General features: G+C 50.8%; 1 protein-coding gene across 1 annotated transcript in view; it reads right to left on the reverse strand.

The window, feature by feature from the left end:
* DOCK4 (dedicator of cytokinesis 4) overlaps positions 1–16,907 on the reverse strand; it is a 130,722-nt gene that overhangs the window by 46,801 nt on the left and 67,014 nt on the right. Inside the window, 5 exon segments of the mRNA XM_061562849.1 lie at positions 3,967–4,055; positions 5,187–5,340; positions 8,694–8,754; positions 15,130–15,211; positions 16,308–16,459. Coding sequence (XP_061418833.1) covers positions 3,967–4,055; positions 5,187–5,340; positions 8,694–8,754; positions 15,130–15,211; positions 16,308–16,459 — 538 coding nt within the window.

Genomic DNA, 16,907 nt, shown 5'->3' on the forward strand with positions numbered 1-16,907 from the left:
CGGTCCGCGGGCGGCCGACCTCCCTCCACACCGGGGGGGGTCAACGTGACTCCATGACCACGCGACCCCGTGACCCAGAGTGACCCCGCTCCGTGGACACGACCAGTGACGGACCGTGCCATCGCACGCTGCCGACGAGCGGCCCCTGGCCGGACTCGACGGTGTCTACATATGTGTGCACGTTGAACTTCTTTCACACCATACGTAGCTAACCGTGCTAATCGGAGGTGCAGCTCAGTGCCACGCTGCCAATGACGCGGCTGCCGCCTGGCTCAGCAAGAGGGGCAGAAGACGATGATAATAATGTCTTGAGCCCCATGAGCCCCACTCTATATCCTCCTTCATTTTGACCTGCTATCATTTCCTGTCGTGAATTCCCGTTGGTCACGAGCACCTGACGTGGACATCACAGGCGCTACGACAGCGGTCAGGAAATCAAGCTCACCGCGTGTCTGCATCGGAGATGGAGCCCGACTCCCGCAAGTTTAAAATTCCCATCAGCCAGAGGACAAACGAAGCTCTATATATCGTGAAGTAGTCACAGACACCTTCTGGCACAAGAGAAGGGGGAGAGAGGACTCTAACCTGAATAATTAAAATTTAATTATTCTAAAGGCTGAGCTGCGAGAATTCAATTGAACTCTAATGGGAAACACACAGCCGAGACACATCCACTCTGAGCCCAAAGTGGTCTGCCGTGCTCATGTACTGATTTATTGACGTTTCATTTGGCGAATTAACCAAAAGTGGCAAAGCTGAGAATCCCACAGTTGGTTTCGACCGCATTATCCATTACCCAATGTGTACTTCAGCAGCGGTGGAACGACGCATCGATGAACATCGATTCTTCAGCTTCACGATTCACCTGTCGAGCAGCATGAGCAAGAGGCAATGCTCTTTAAAGATTCGTAGATGTTGTACGTCATGGGGATAGGTCGCCCCTGCAACCACTAGAGGCGCTATGATATACTGCAAAGTAAAAATAAATAAATCCATTCTTGAATGAAATCGTTCCACTCTCGACTGACCTAAATTCCTAGACTGGTGCTGGATTCATAATTTTCAGCACTATGTAAGAGACCTGCTCATGCTGTGTTGGCCATACTTCACCAGGCTGGTCACTGCGGGTTCGCGGATTATCACCTTCCACTGATGTTAGCTACAGCAGGGAAGCGAACTCAGGTCGCTGGGTTCGTATGCCAAAGCTCCTCTGATCGGAGTAACTAACACTCCAAAGGTGTGCTGACACATCAGGAAGGCACAACTCTCATCACACCTTACACGCATGTCACGTGACCACCACATTGTATGTGCAATGCTCTCAGCCTTGTCGAAGCCACTAACTCGGAAGAGCTGAATGCATGGGCAAATTTTTATTTCGACCACCGACCCAAAAAAAGAGTTGAAAAAAAAGAGTTGAAAAAAAAGAGTTGAAAAAAGAGTTGAAAAAAAGAGTTGAAAAAAATGAGTTGAAAAAAAAGAGTTGAAAAAAAGAGTTGAAAAAAAAGAGTTGAAAAAAAGAGTTGAAAAAAAGAGTTGAAAAAAAAGAGTTGAAAAAAAAGAGTTGAAAAAAAAGAGTTGAAAAAAAAGAGTTGAAAAAAAAGAGTTGAAAAAAAAGAGTTGAAAAAAAAGACGTGGCCGTCCCAACAGGCAGACAGTGATACAGTGACAATTGTAGACCGAGTTCTTCCGTATTAGGACTCATCAGCAGTGTCCAGTCATCAATGTACTATGGGGACCCCCGCGTTGGCACTTGCCAAGAGGCTACAAGAGCCTCAATCCAACACTTTCTGTACATTCGGAGAAGAGCCATCGCAAGCAGGAGAGCGCGTCGTGCAGATTCCCTCACCGAGAATCCCACTCGCGAGCATCGCGGGGCACACTAAAGGCAACGCAGCGATGCCTTAATTGAAAAGGAACACTTTCAATTAGTGACTTATACATTATTTATTGCGCTCCAATTTATTTACCAGTCATACGATGTTACTAATGGGTAAAACACCATATACAAAGCCGCCAATTTCAATAGAATTTACATAAATAAATAAAAATGTAAAAAACCTTAACTACCGCTTCAAATGGCATGTTTGTGATTTACCTAACGCAAATGTCCATAATTTATTTCCTACTTAAGCTAAATTAAAATTTCACGAGGTTCCATTACTTTCAGTTTAGAGCTAATGAAACTAACAGCAAGCTGACGGTTCAGACAAAGTAATCGTTTTTTTTTTACACACTGCCTATTTCTCCGTCCCAACCGATGGCACAGCTGTCAACGAAACAGAATGCACCGAGCCGTATCCCACGCGGGGATCTGGTACGTTGTCTCCAAGCTCAACCAATCGCCGTGGAGATGCGCATCTGGACACAACCGCCGTCTCAAGCCTGCGACGGAAATGTGAAATTCCGACGACGGAAATCAGCCTGTCCACAGCACGACCCACCGGTGGTGACCTGCGAAGACTGTAACCCAGCGAGTGGCGGAGATTGATCCAGGTGATGCTCACTGCAAGACCCCCCCAGGAAGACGGACAGATGGATGACCTTTGCTGAAAGCCCACTGAGAGTTCATTGGGAATACGTCTTCCTTTGACGAGGGGCCTGATCCGCAGTGTTTGCCGCCGAGGTCGTAACGGGATTTTTCATTCTTGTCGTCCCATACTCCGGTACCGTTCCCGTTCTGCTGTAGTGTGCACTTATGTCACAGGCGGGGTTTGACTTCTATATTTGGAGGGGGGGGAGGGGGGGTTAACTTTGTCCCTCACAAGAGTAGATCATTCATTTGTTTAAATATTAATTGTAAACTACTGAAGATAAATTCATAAAGGTGCCCAGTTTGGGAGGGGCATTTAAATACGATTTTGACTTCCGTTTATTCGGGACCCCGGGGTCCCGCCATAAGGTTCATATGAGGGGGATACAAAAATGTAAACGCGGGCACAGATTGAACCGAGGCATAGTTTGGGTGGCCGAGTGGCTCAGAGTGCGGAGGTGGCACTGCTGAGATGCCTGCATTCGATTTCGGACAGCCGCCTGCGATTAAACCGGGTTCTCAAGTCTAGCAAGACGATGGTCTGGACTTGGCAGCCACCGTTGACTTGACCCAGTCACCACGTCGTGAGTTCGATCCTGACCATGACGCCTGTTGCATACTTGGAGTTTGCATGTTTCTCTCCCCGTAGTTGCGTGGATTTTTCTCTGGGTCCCTCCACATTGAGAAACATCCATTTAGAGTATTTGGCTGCTGCTATAACGTCCTCGTGATAAGCCACTTTGTTGAACTATCATTTGTCAAAAATAACTCTATGGCTCCGTGGGCCTTACCTGGTAAAATACAAGAATAGCTTACAGTTTAAAGAGTTTAAATAGACTCATGGTTCTGTGCTAATTTTGGCTAAATTCCAGGTCGGAGAATGTAAAATATCTCATTGAGTATCATACAAGCAACATTTCTCCCTGTGGCAGGGCAGTGCCGTCCCCGCAGTGTGGATCAGAGGTCACTTGAAGCAATCTGTTCTGTGATATCCGCTTTCGTGCGGTGTTCTTTAAAACAAAACGGGTTGTGGTACTGCTCTCCGAGAGACTCAAATGACTTTTCCGACATTACACCGGTAGCAAAATTAAGATTAAAAAAAAACGACATACGAAATTTTGGAATAAATCATAAACACTTGTAAATGTATGCGTGTTTGAACTCATTTCGCGCTGTACGTATCCAACCGAGCTAATCAGAGGTGCGGGGGAAGGACAACAAACTAAACACACGCAGTTCTAAAGAAAGATTTTTCAATGTACAGTCTAAAAGTGCTTAAGCTCCAGTGGTTTCCTAACATCGGAAGGAAGAGCATCCTAGGCGGCGCAGAAGCGCACCTGAAAGCGCGCGAGGCAGAAACCATCTTTGTTCGATGGCTACAATGACACTGCCCGAGTATTCAAATGACGACACCGACGCCGATGAAGTCTCACCGTAGTTGGAGCTCACGGTGTTGTACTTGCTGCTTGACTTACGGATGATGTTCTCATGGATCTGATGCCAATCGTTCTCATTACTGCATCTGAGGGGGCCAGAGGCTTCAATAAAAATCACGCAAACATCGATCGCGCATCGCCGTCCGTCGCAGGCGTCGATAACCGCGCGCTCCGCGTCACGCAGATGCCTCGGGCGCCCCGCAATGCATTGATTTACATCTATTTCATTATTTGCTTGCTTGTTTACATCCGAGGCAACCGCCGCCAGCGTTAGCGGACGCAACATTTGCTCGAACGACGTCAGCAAAAAAATCTACGATGAATGCGCAAGCTGCGAAAAATAATTGGCGAACTGAGCAAGACAAATAAACGGAACGGTCGATGTTACGCATTTATAATAATAGTAGAATACATTAGCGCCAACGACGTCCGGAAGACTACGATGAACGTGCAAAGTTCAGAAAATAACTGGCGAATTGAGCAAGCCGAATTAACGGGATGGTCGACGTTACGCACTTATAATAATGGCAGGAGTAGAATAACGCCCTTGGCCTACACAGGAAAGAAATTCCCTAGCCTAGAGACTCGAGCCTGCGAGTGTCGCTCGCCGCCAGTGGTGTAGCGGGGTTTGGCACGCGGGCCCCTGGTGGTGCAAGAATAACTTCGGCCCCCAAACCCTCTGTCAAAATCACCCCCCCACGCCCCTCTCTCGGTAGCCAGGGGGTCATTGTTTTCTGGTTAAACATTCAGGCTGCAATCCAGCACTGTGGAGGCGAGGGTTGGTGGATCGCACAAGAGACAGTACAGCAACATTTCGGACTCCTGCCTGAGATCGACAAAATGTCCTCCCTCGCATGCGTGGCTTTTCTCCGGGTGCTCCGGTACCCTCCGACGCGTAAACACTCATTTCATTGGCCGATAACACCTTCATACACATCGAGGACGGCAGAGCTTGGGCACAGTTATCGGCGCCGGCTCATCGCACGGCCGCCTTCCCGGCTCGTCTGCGGTTCCTCCCTGGCCCCTCCGAGACGTTCCCTCTCTCCCTCCCTCTCTCTCTCTCTCGCTCGCTCTCTCTACAACAGCGAACGAATGGCGGCGGCGGCGTTAACGAGTCGATGTTATTTTCCGTCGCAGACAACGCGCCGCCGGCCCCGCACGCTCGATAGCGGCGACGCCGCCGGGGCAGCGCTGCGGCGCTGCGGCGCGCGACTCACGTGTAGACTTTGAGCATGAACTCGCGCTCGGCGCGCCGGCAGGAGTCGGCCTCGTTGCTCGCGAGCAGCTCGGCCACGCTGAGCACCGCGCAGCCGTGCGGACGCCGGTACGGAGCACCGGTGGCGGCGCGCTTCGAGTCCGTCAGCATTCGTCCTGCGGGGCGCAGGGGCAGCGCCGGCGATTGGTGAGTTCCGTTATCGGTTCAATGTGGGGCAGATGTTACAAACGCCGGACCATGAGGCTGGCACACATGGCCTCTGTTTTTAAATAACACCACGAGGTATTTAACGTTGGCGCGCAACACCCGCAGTATTAACCAGGGCGGCCGTGGGGCTCGAACCGCGAACGTCCACAATAAAGCGGCAAAGGCGCTATCTCATCCTCACCATCACCGCCCTCTTCTTGATTGGCCAACGTGGAGACATCGGTTTCACCGCTAGGACAAGTTGGATTGGGCCAGGGTGCGTAACAAGTCCCAGGAACTACACAGCGTGGGGAAGCGCATCTGAAAGCGCGCGCGATGATTGACACGAGGGCTGCACGTACATGACACACAACATGTTGCATACGACCTTGGAGGGGAGAACTCCAGAATAAACATGACAAGCTGGAGAAGGCAGAGCGCTCACTGGGCACTCAGCGAATTCGCTTTTCAGACCGACTTCGTCAAACGCCGCGCGCGAGTTCATGCACGCCGCTTTGTTTTCACGGCGTCACGACATTACGTTGATTAATTATTTCACAGATCCAGCGGAGTCGATTCGGCCCTCGGCGCCCCGTGCGCCCCTTCCGCTGATGGGAGTCAGAAGCGGAGGCGGCTTGGTGTCGCTCTGTTGTTTACCGCGGCTGCTCTGGGCATAATGGATCACCGGTGCTTTGAATTTAATATTTCTAGATATCATTTTTTTTTAGTTCTGAGACAGGTGTGAAGTGCAGTCTCCAACTCATAATCACTCGACCTCTCGAGCCTCTCCGTGCTGCTGTGAAGAAGGGCTATTGCCCGAAACGTCACCTCCTCGGACGTTTTTTTTTATTTTGTTCACTGTGCTCGTGCACTGTCGCCAACGCAGCAGCACCACGTCGCCACGGTGGCGAGATGTTAACTGCCTCGCCTGGTATACAGGAGGTCGCGGGTTTGATCCCGACCCTGACGCCTGCTGCATAGAGACTGCGTGTCTCTCTCTCTCGCTCTCATCATCATGACGGTGGCGAGATGTTAACTGCCTCGCCTGGTATACAGGAGGTCGCGGGTTCGGTCCCGACCCTGACGCCTGCTGCATAGAGACTGCGTGTCTCTCTCTCTCTCTCATCATCATGACGGTGGTGAGATGTTAACTACCTCGCCTGGTATACAGGAGGTCGCGGGTTCGGTCCCGACCCTGACGCCTGCTGCATAGAGACTGCGTGTCTCTCTCTCTCTCTTATCATGACGGTGGCGAGATGTTAACTGCCTCGCCTGATATACAGGAGGTCGCGGGTTCAGTCCCGACCCTGATGCCTGCTGAAATAGATGGAGACTGCATGTCTATCCCTCTCTCTCTCATCATCATGACGGTGGCGAGATGTTAACTGCCTCGCCTGGTATACAGGAGGTCGTGGGTTCTGTCCCGACCCTGACACCTGCTGAAATAGATGGAGACTGCGTGTCTCTCCCTCTCTCTCTCTCTCTTATCATCATGACGGTGGTGAGATGTTAACTGCCGCGAAACATTTCCACGCGATAAGCCACTTCGTTGAACTATCATTTGTGGCTTCTGAAAAAGAACTACGTAGCTCAAGTGGGTCTTACCTGGTAAAATAAAATATAGTTTAATTTGTTGAAGATTTAATTGCTTCACAAATAACACAACGATGATGATGATGATATTGAATGATAATTACGATGAATATAATGATTTATGCATGTGTATAGCAGTGCCAAAAAATAACAATGAAATTCCAAAAGTGCATCCGGCACATACAATAAAATTGAAATCCATGCAGATTTGATCGATTTATACACAGTGCATTATAATGCAATGCACTGCGAAACAATCATGACTGATATACTAGTGGCCCACAATGCATTGTAATACAATACAATACAATCATGATTTGTTGACCACCAAAGCAAGCAAAAGCATTACAATTCACGCGTAAATATCTGGACAAACACTCAATTACGATTCAACACGCAACAATAAAACTATATGTACAGCGCAGTACGACACATGTGCCGCAATGTATGTGTGTATGTTGCACTTCTTTCGCACCGTACGTAGCCAACCGTCGTGCAAGTCGGAGGTGCGGGGGAAGGACAACAAACTAAACACAAAAGGCAGTTCTAAAGAAATTAGTTTTCCATTTAATTGAAAACACGATAATGCATTGCATTATCGTACACAAAATAAAACACACAAAATGCCAAACATGACGAAGGACCGTTCTATAATTGCATCCCTAACTCTATTAAAGCAACGCGATACAACGAATGGGATGCAATTAAATTAAGACGCCACATTTGCAGAGGTACTTCTATTGAAAAGCACGTAAAACTTATTTCCAGTGCTCCATCAAAACCGAGAGTGCTTACTTGCAATTAAAAGTACTACATTCATTTCAAGTAATCCAAACAAGCCGAGAAACTTAAAATTTATAACATGCAAACGAGCCGAGAGACTTTGATGTGGCTGCACAGAGCGGCAGGGGATAGCGATCGCAGGCGCAACTCTCTGCCGCCCGCTAATGTACCCCATCGGGAGGAGCCTGGCACAGCGGAGCTGTGTCGGCAAGGTGTGCAGGCGAGAGTTACGAGGCGGAGAACACAGCGGCATCGATTCATAATCAGGAACCCGGCTAGCTTCACACGCAGCCAACAAATGTCTCCACTCTCAACGGGCGCACGGCTGCGTGGGAGGTCGGGAATTATTAACATTTTAGTTTTTTCCCCCCAACCCTGAGTTTTATTCCGATTATATTATCGGGTGCCGTGTCGCGAAATGAAGAAACTCTCATGCAGGGCGTTGCCTAAACAAACCTGTGTTGGGAAACGACCCGTGGAAGGTGATATCATAGAACTACTGCGTTTAATTCACACAATGGTTTGGCTGACAATATCGCCTGCTCAGTGCTACCCAGACTGTGTACACCAGAAGTCATCGGAAGAGATCTCAGCAGTAATTCCGTGACGTTCGCTTCTTTGGGCCGTTCTCAAACACAGAGCGTTGCTGCTCTGGTCTCCCCAGACACTGCAGAGGACACTTCGTCTCATAACATGACGCTGATAGAATTGTGACATGAATATTTCCGTGGGTGGCTGGCTGGGTGGGAGGGTGGGTGGCTGGCTGGCTGGGTGGTTGGGTGGGTAGCTATGTGGGTGGATAACTTGGTGAGTGGGTGGGTTGATGGGTTGGTTGGTGGGATTTGGGTGAGTGGGTGGGTTGGTGGGGTTGGCTTGGTTCGTGGATTGCTAGGTGGGTGGATTGGTGGGTTGGTGGGTGACTGCCCAGTGTGCGAGCACCACTCACCAACGCGGATAACGTGCGCCACGACGTACAGGTCCTGTCTCAGCTCGCTGCTTCCCAGGTCCTGCACGAGAAGCGTACACAACACGGGAAGCGACACATCACGAGAAGCGACACATCACGAGAAGCGACACATCACGAGAAGCGACACATCACGGGAAGCAACACATCACGGGAAGCGACACATCACGAGAAGCGAGCGCGTGTGCTCGTGCTCGTGCTCCCGCTGAGGACGACGGGCATCCTCAACGGCAACGGCTGTGGCCTCACAGCGGCAGCAGCGGTACCAGCGGCGGTGGCGGCGGTGGCGACAGCAGCAGCAGGTCGCACGGCGAGCGGCCAGCGGCGTTTACTCCGAGCTGGGGTCACGAGGGTCGGCTCTGCGATTGTGAACGCCCGTTTCAGGCGCCTTAAAATCACCACGTGGCTCTTCACTTGGGCACGGTGTAACAAACTAGGGCCAAGGGGATATCAGCTGGGGTCCACGCAGCCAAACGTATTCCGATGGTTGATGAAATTAGATGTAAGATAATCACTACCGTTTCGTTGCATATTCACCTACGAGGCCGTCGTGGCAATGAAAGCTCTCGAATGAGTGAGTGCCTTGCTTGGGACGTTCAACAAGCTCCGTCAAAGAGCCATTATACCCCAAAAGAAAGATGTACCCGGAGAAAACCCAAGCAGGCCCAGGAAGATCTTTCAAAAAAACCACACCTACTTGCTGTACCCGCCACCTACAGGCGAGCATCACACACGTCGGTGGCTTCATCACTGCGTGATCCGCCGACCCTACTTCGACGTTGCTGTGGCCGACGGATGTGCTCCCTCCACACGACTCTAACCGGTGTGCCTGATAACCGGGTGACGCTTTCACCGCGCGACTGCGATTACGCGGCGAGCACCGCCCTGGCTATAAATTACGATGTGCGACTCTTCCCGTGACAATGATTGGCGTTGCTGCGATTGATGAAGTGTTGATTGGAAATATTATTACACAACCGAGGGCCGTCGAGGTTTTGTTCAATGGTATCGCTCAGGTTAATTTGCGCTTAAACTCTCCAGCATGCCTGGAGTGCGATTACTCCACACCTCCTTTTGTTTGTTGTTGCCAGGGTTGTCAGCCACCCTTCGAGAGCTGGGGAAAGTGTTCACACGCAGAAAGGCTGCTTATGTAACATTTCCGGTCTCACACAGACAGGTATGGGCTCAGTTGATGCCCACTGCGTGTCTGTGTGTGTCCGCGTGTTAGTTAGTGCCTTTGTCTTTTGTGTCCAAGTGTGTAGGGGTCATCACGTTGAGCTGCGAGTCTGGCGACCCGAGTTCGATTCCCGCTCCTGGCCAACACCGGTGAACGATTATCTGAATCGGTGCTGGGCCTCCTCTAGGTCGACTCAGCCTCAAATGAGTACCTGGTGCAGTGTGTAAACATCGCCACTGGGGACGCAAAGACGGCCGAGCATGCTGCTGGCCACCCACCCCCTCGTGTCCCATGCTGGCCTTCATAGGTGCTCGCTAACAGCACCTGCCCCAACAGTCTATTAAAGGCGATACGGGAAATCTTTGTGCTTCCGTGAGTGTGTGGGAGATATCGTTCGCAAGAGTGGGCCATCGAGTGCCGGCGTCCTCTACTATAAAAGCCCAGCGTTCCGTTTGTCCGTCAACTAAATTATAAGAGCCTTTCAGAAGGCCTGAATCAAAAAGTTCTAGAAAGTAGACCCCCTCTGTCCGGATGTGGGGGATAAAAATTTGATCCAACAGGTTTACAACAATTGTCGACCCCCCTCCCCCCCAAAGAAATGTATTTTGTAGGAATATATGCCTACACACCCTACATACAATAGAGAAATTCTAGCGGTTCAAATTTGCCAGATTTGAAATATTACCTGCAAATCACTCAATTGGGACTATCCAGTACAGCGTAATCGTTGCCGCCTACTGCCTGGAACTTGGCAGCGCCCTCCTGGAAAAGAGCCACGAGACTCAGCGAGGCTCTCCTGGGTGAAGAGGTCTACAGACGCCGCATGGCAGGATCTCTGACTCCCCGCGTGCCAAAGCCATGGCGCTGTCTGCACGGCGCCCGTTCCTGTCACACGTCAGAATTTGTTGTGCAGCGCCGAGCCGAGTTGACATTAAGCCAAATTAAATCCACACGGCTGCACGGATCACTCCGGCACCCCACGAACCGCACTGCCTGCGTCGACCCCAGACTTCACCCGACTCGCGCTGCCAATTATTATAGCCACACACAACTGGCAGCAGCAATCGCCGCAGCAGCAGCTGTAGCAACAACAACAACAACCGCCATTCGCCACTAAGTGGCGGTGATGTCACCACGGCGCTTGTGCCAGGCTATGTGCACGTTAAGGCTACACGTGAAGTGTCAAAACAAGCTTCGTTCTATATTTTTTCACGTGGTTTAGTGGTAGACAATTGAAGGTGGAGGGGTTACCAGACCCTCGCACCCATCCAGCTGTAGCAGCAGCAGTAGCAGCCACAGCAGGGAACAGAAGCAGCAGCTTCCGCAGCAGCAGTAGTAGCAGCAGCAGCAACAACAGCTACAGCAGCCACAGCAGCAGTAGCCGCAGCACTACCGCTGCTGCTGATGGAAAATTATAGACACGGGGCGGGGGGTCACAGGGGGTCACGTTGGGTGCAGACAATTTCCAGGTCGACTCGAGCCACACAACGAACTCCCAATCACTTGGGCTGCTGCTCTACCGCAGTCTTAGTTGAGAGACTAGAATACCTGAGTTCACAAAGACTAGCATGATGAATCCCTCCAAGCCACTCCGCTCGCTCCCATATCTGACTGGCTGTTCGTGCGTGCATCACCACTCATTTCATCATCTTCCCAGGCTCACGCTTCTAAAGCCGAGTAACTCGCCATCGTGTGCTTTTCGGAAGCTTATAATCCACGCGCAGAAATATATAATGGACTGCATTGGCAGCGGGGGTACACAATTGCACGCTGACACTGTCACCCAACCGTCACCCACACTGCAACGAAAATATGTAAAATAGGCCAATGTATCTGGATAATTGCCCTTGTATGTATGCATATCGAACTTCTTTCGCACTGTACGTAGCCAACCGGGATAATACTGGTAGGAACCTCCTGGTTACACCAGCCCACAGGGGATTATTGTATCCGTCCGTCCGTCTTGCAGGAAGGGGCTGGGTGGGGAGGGAGGGGCTGGGTGGGAGGGGAGGGTGGGGAGGGGCTGGGTGGAGAGGTTTGGTGGGAAGGGGAGGGTGGGGAGGGGCTGTGTGGGGAGGGTGGGGCTGGGTGGGGGGTGGGAGGGGTGGGGCTGGGTGGGGAGGGGCTGGTCACCCCGTGGTGCCCTTATAAAACTCAACGTTTAACCTACTCACTGCCGGCTTGTGCCCGCCCTCACAGTCGCGCATTTTTGCAGAATACACCATGCCGCCGTTGGCCCTGGCCATTAACCGAGCAACCCAACGTTCCTATCAGCTCCCTCCGCAGGAATGTGTTATAAATGGAGTGGAGAGTAGATCGACTGACTTCACAGTTCGAGATCACAGCCACCATCACCGCCCCATCCACTGTCAGATGAAAGCTTTCCCCCAAGCTGTCGCCATCCCCCAAGTTCACTCGCAAATGTCGCAACCCATGCGGTTCCCACACACCGATCTCAGTTTATTGCTCCATCTCCTCGCGAACGGGTCACCCTCCTTGCTGCGTTGCCGCGTTCCCTCCTTTGGCTACCACTTAGTCTCTTGGTCACCGGCCCTCATTCCTTCAGGCGACGAACTACGTGTGTATGTACGCATGTTGAACTTCTTTCTCACCGTACGTCACCGACCGTTCATAGCCAACTGTGTGGGATTTCACAGTAGGATTTTCATTGCTGGAATTTCACCGTAGGATTTCATTGCTGGGATTTCATTATGATATTTCTATTGCTGGGATTTCACTGAGGGATTTTCATTTCTGGGATTTAATCGTGGGATTTTCATTGCTGGGATTTCACAGAGTGGGTTTTTATTGCTGGGATTTCACCGTGGGATTTTCATTGCTGGGATTTCACAGAGTGGGTTTTTATTGCTGGGATTTCACCGTGGGATTTTCAGTGCTGGGATTTCACCGTGTGATTTTCATTGCTGGGATTTCACCGTGGGATATTTTCATTGCTGGGATTTCACGGTGGGATTTTCAGCGCCAGGATTTTAGAGAGTGGGTTTTTCAGCGCTGGGATTTCACCGTGTGATTTTCAGCGCTGGGGTTTCACCGTGAGATTTTCAGCGCTGGGATTTCACCGTGGGATTTTCATTGCTGGGATTTCACCGTGGGATATTTTCATTTCTGGGATTTCACGGTGGGATTTTCAGCGCCGGGATTTCACAGAGTGGGATTTTCAGCGCTGGGATTTCACCGTGGGATTTTCAGCGCTGGGATTTCACCATGGGATTTTCATTGCTGGGATTTCACCGTGGGATTTTTATTGCTGGGATTTCACCATGGGATTTTCATTGCTGGGATTTCACCGTGGGATTTTCAGCGCTGGGATTTCACCATGGGATTTTCATTGCTGGGATTTCACCGTGGGATTTTCAGCACTGGGATTTCACCATGGGATTTTCATTGCTGGGATTTCACCATGGGATTTTCATTGCTGGGATTTCACCGTGGGATTTTCATTGCTGGGATTTCACCGTGGGATTTTCATTGCTGGGATTTCACCATGGGATTTTCATTGCTGGGATTTCACCGTGGGATTTCACCATGGGATTTTCATTGCTGGGATTTCACCGTGGGATTTTCAGCACTGGGATTTCACCGTGGGATTTTCAGCGCTGGGATTTCACCGTGGGATTTTCATTGCTGGGATTTCACCGTGGGATTTTCAGCGCTGGAATTTCACCGTGAGATTTTCATTGCTGGGATTTCACCGTGGAATATTCATTGCTGGGATTTCACCGTGGGACTTCACTGTGTGATTTTTTTTGCTGGGATTTCACCATGGTGAAGTGCTCTATACAAGCCCACTTCACGTTTCTTAACCGTCAACGTGACATCTCTAATGTGCACGCGTTGTAGGATCCTCGTGTCTTTCTCTGTGTCTCTCACCGCACTTTCCAGCGTGCACCCCTGCTTACTTCTCCACACACTTGTCCGCTCTCTTTTCATATTTTCTTTGTCAATGTCAATGCTTCAGAGCCATGCCAAAAGCAGGCAATTAGGGCTGATTTAAAACTTTCCTTTCAGGAATATTTACAACATTCTTTGCATTATGTTCACTTTTACCAAAGCACTCAAATATTCAACCATTCGCCTACTTTCCTCACTCTGATCCCAGTCTGCCTTTGACAACTGTGCAAGGCATACTCCGGATATCTTTGATAATTAAGAGATATCGTTTGTACGCGACCTTTGTTTTGCTTGCGTTTCTCTCGAGCCTAACTTTGCCGTCTCCTCATTTATAACCTTCAATCATTATTGTGCCCCGAGATTTTTTATTTATAAAATTTTTTTTTACGACGTTATAAAGCTGACGGGCCAACAGTTTGACATTGACGTGTGTGTGCGTGTTTTTTTCAGGAGCAGACTGTCAACAGTAAACATGTCAAAATAAATATATAAAACGGCTTTACAATATAGATTTTTTTGCAACGAGGTGGCGTCAAAAGCAAACGTGGTGGGTTTTTACTTTTTTGTTGTTCCTATGACGTGCGTGTTTCTCATCAAGTTTTACTTAATTTCATTACAATAAGCATAGCAGCTGTTGTTTTTAAAGACATTGTCCTCACCGCAGAGAAATGTAGAAGGCAATGCTGGGAGGGCGTGTCACAGAGTTTGACACCAGCTATCATAGAGTGCGATCGTGTCACTACAGTTCTCTGCGATGAGCACAATGTCTTTAAAACAGCGGCGCTACACCTCTCTGAATAAAATTTACGCCGAACCGCTCGCACGTTCTGCGATTCAGCGTTGGACGGGACACCCACCCTGCAACTTCCAGATGTCTCTGACCGGCAAAGGGTTAAGATGTTTCTCTCAAGACTGTCCAGTAGTATTCATGATGCTCTACGGACACGAGGACAGGGAGACCAGCCTCTGACGGGGGGGCCCCTTCAGAATTCCGGAGTCACATTCCCACGTCTCTGAAGATCCCTGCACGCAGTCGTGGACCGACTACCTCGCCCTCGCACGAATCTCCGCGGGACGGCGACAACTGACGGGGGCCAGACTCTCTGCAGCGACGCTTGAAACCGTCCGTCGGTCCGCCAACACGCGGAAGGCGTGGACGTACAATCCGCCCCCTGCGCCTACCCCCACCCCACTCAAGCCTGCCGGATCGTTTCTCTGGGATCGTTCGCGGTCGCGATCGCCGGCCGCGCCCGCGGCGAGTCGCCGAACGCGCCGCCGGCCGTGTGTGCGGAGACGCCCGTTTGTCGGTGCGCGGGGGCGGTGACTCACGGTGAAGAGGACGCACTGGCGGTCCAGCCGTTCGCAGCACTTGGGCATCCCGTTGCGCTCGATCCGAACGAGGAAGCGCTCGCTACAAGGGGGGGGGGGGTCGGGAAAGGGGGGGGGGGACAACAAGACCGGGAGCTCGTAGATTAGGACGGCGCAGGCGTTCGTCGCTTCTCCCTGCATGGACACGACTTGGGTCAGCGATTAAAGGTCGGCATCTCGGTCGTGGGTCCAGCTGCTGACATACGGGGCGAAACGAGCGGATCGCACTCGTGCCCTCGGAGGACGCATCGGAGATGTTCCCACCGCACGCCGCGGCGATCGCAGTGCCACGGTACTGAGTAGGGATACCGCTGGGATTCGGCTGATGAGTCACGAGCATCACCATTCTACCCGTATCATTCCTGTACCTAAAGTCAGGTCCACAGCTGAGCGCTCTGCAACGCAATAAATGTTTGTGCGACTGCATTGGCAGTGGTCTTTGAGCACAATAAGCAAAAACTCAAAGGAGGGCAATTGTCTGAAACGTCACATTATATTTTGTTCATTGAGGGCAGTGCTATTGACAGAGATGTCTTGAGTTTTAGTTCAGCAACCAAACCGCACTCGAAATCGCGAAATTTACCCACAATGCCACATCCAGAGTGAGTAGTTGCGCAACAAAGATTTTGAACGGCGCATCCATAATTGGACCAACCCCAGTTCGACGAACGTGTCACTCGGTCATGAAACACGTCGATACAATTTTGCCATGCAGATTGATGCTTGGAAGTCGAGTCAAGCCTCTGCTGGGAACAACCATACTCTTTGGTTCTTTTGGTGAAGTCACGTAGGTAGAAATATAATAGAATAAAACAAATCACGACGTTTCGATTGACAACGTCGTGATTTGTTTTATTTTATTTCTACCCACGTGACTTTACAGAAAGAACCAAAGAGGATGGATTCCTGCAGTCACGAAAGCTTCAAATCAAGATGGGAGCAACCAGTTGCACAAACCAGTTCGCAAATAGTTGCAGAGACGTTCACGCTTGGGTGCACACATACAAGTCGTTCTGTCGCATGCAACCGGAACTGCTTGTGTGTACCTGGCCTAAGAATCCCGACGACGAGTCGGGGGGGAGTGGGGGGGGAGTGGGGGGGGGAGTGGGGGGGGGGAGCATACGACGTTGGCGGCTAACCTGATGGTGCGAGCTTCGCGTGAGTCATAGAGCGAGAACAGGACCTCGGCCTCGTCCCCGAACACGTTGCATGTGAAGTTGCGCAACGCCAGCTGTAGGTGGTGCGATGCCGGCGGCCGGGGGCCCTCGGGCCGACGGAGGCGGCTCTCCGACTGCCGGGAATTCCGGTTAGAGGGGAGGGGAGGGGCAAGGGGGGGGAACGGCACACGGTTAAGGAGGTGCCCACAAGTAAACGGTGCGATAGAGAAACCCACGGAGATGGCCCGCGGTGACACCCCAGGTATGAACATCCCATGGTGAAATCCCAGATATGAAAATCCCATGGTAAAATCTCGGCAATGAAAATCACACGGTGAGATCCCAGCAATGAAAATCCCGTGATGAAAATCCCACGAAATCCCAGCGATGGAAATCCCATGATGAAATTATTCTTATGGCAGTACCCCGAGTATACCAAATAATACAAAATTGCCGAGGCAATTAAATATTGTATTTCTGGGACACTATTTTTTCCAGGGGTGTACTTAACTCCGCGACTGGGGTGCCAGTCAATTCGAAATCAGTGCTCCTCCGCGATGTCAAAACGCTGCGAGGACGATT

Source organism: Lethenteron reissneri, chromosome 30 (genome assembly GCF_015708825.2).
Source record: "Lethenteron reissneri isolate LAM-NWPU_2019-01 chromosome 30, ASM1570882v1, whole genome shotgun sequence".
Taxonomy (NCBI): domain Eukaryota; kingdom Metazoa; phylum Chordata; class Hyperoartia; order Petromyzontiformes; family Petromyzontidae; genus Lethenteron; species Lethenteron reissneri.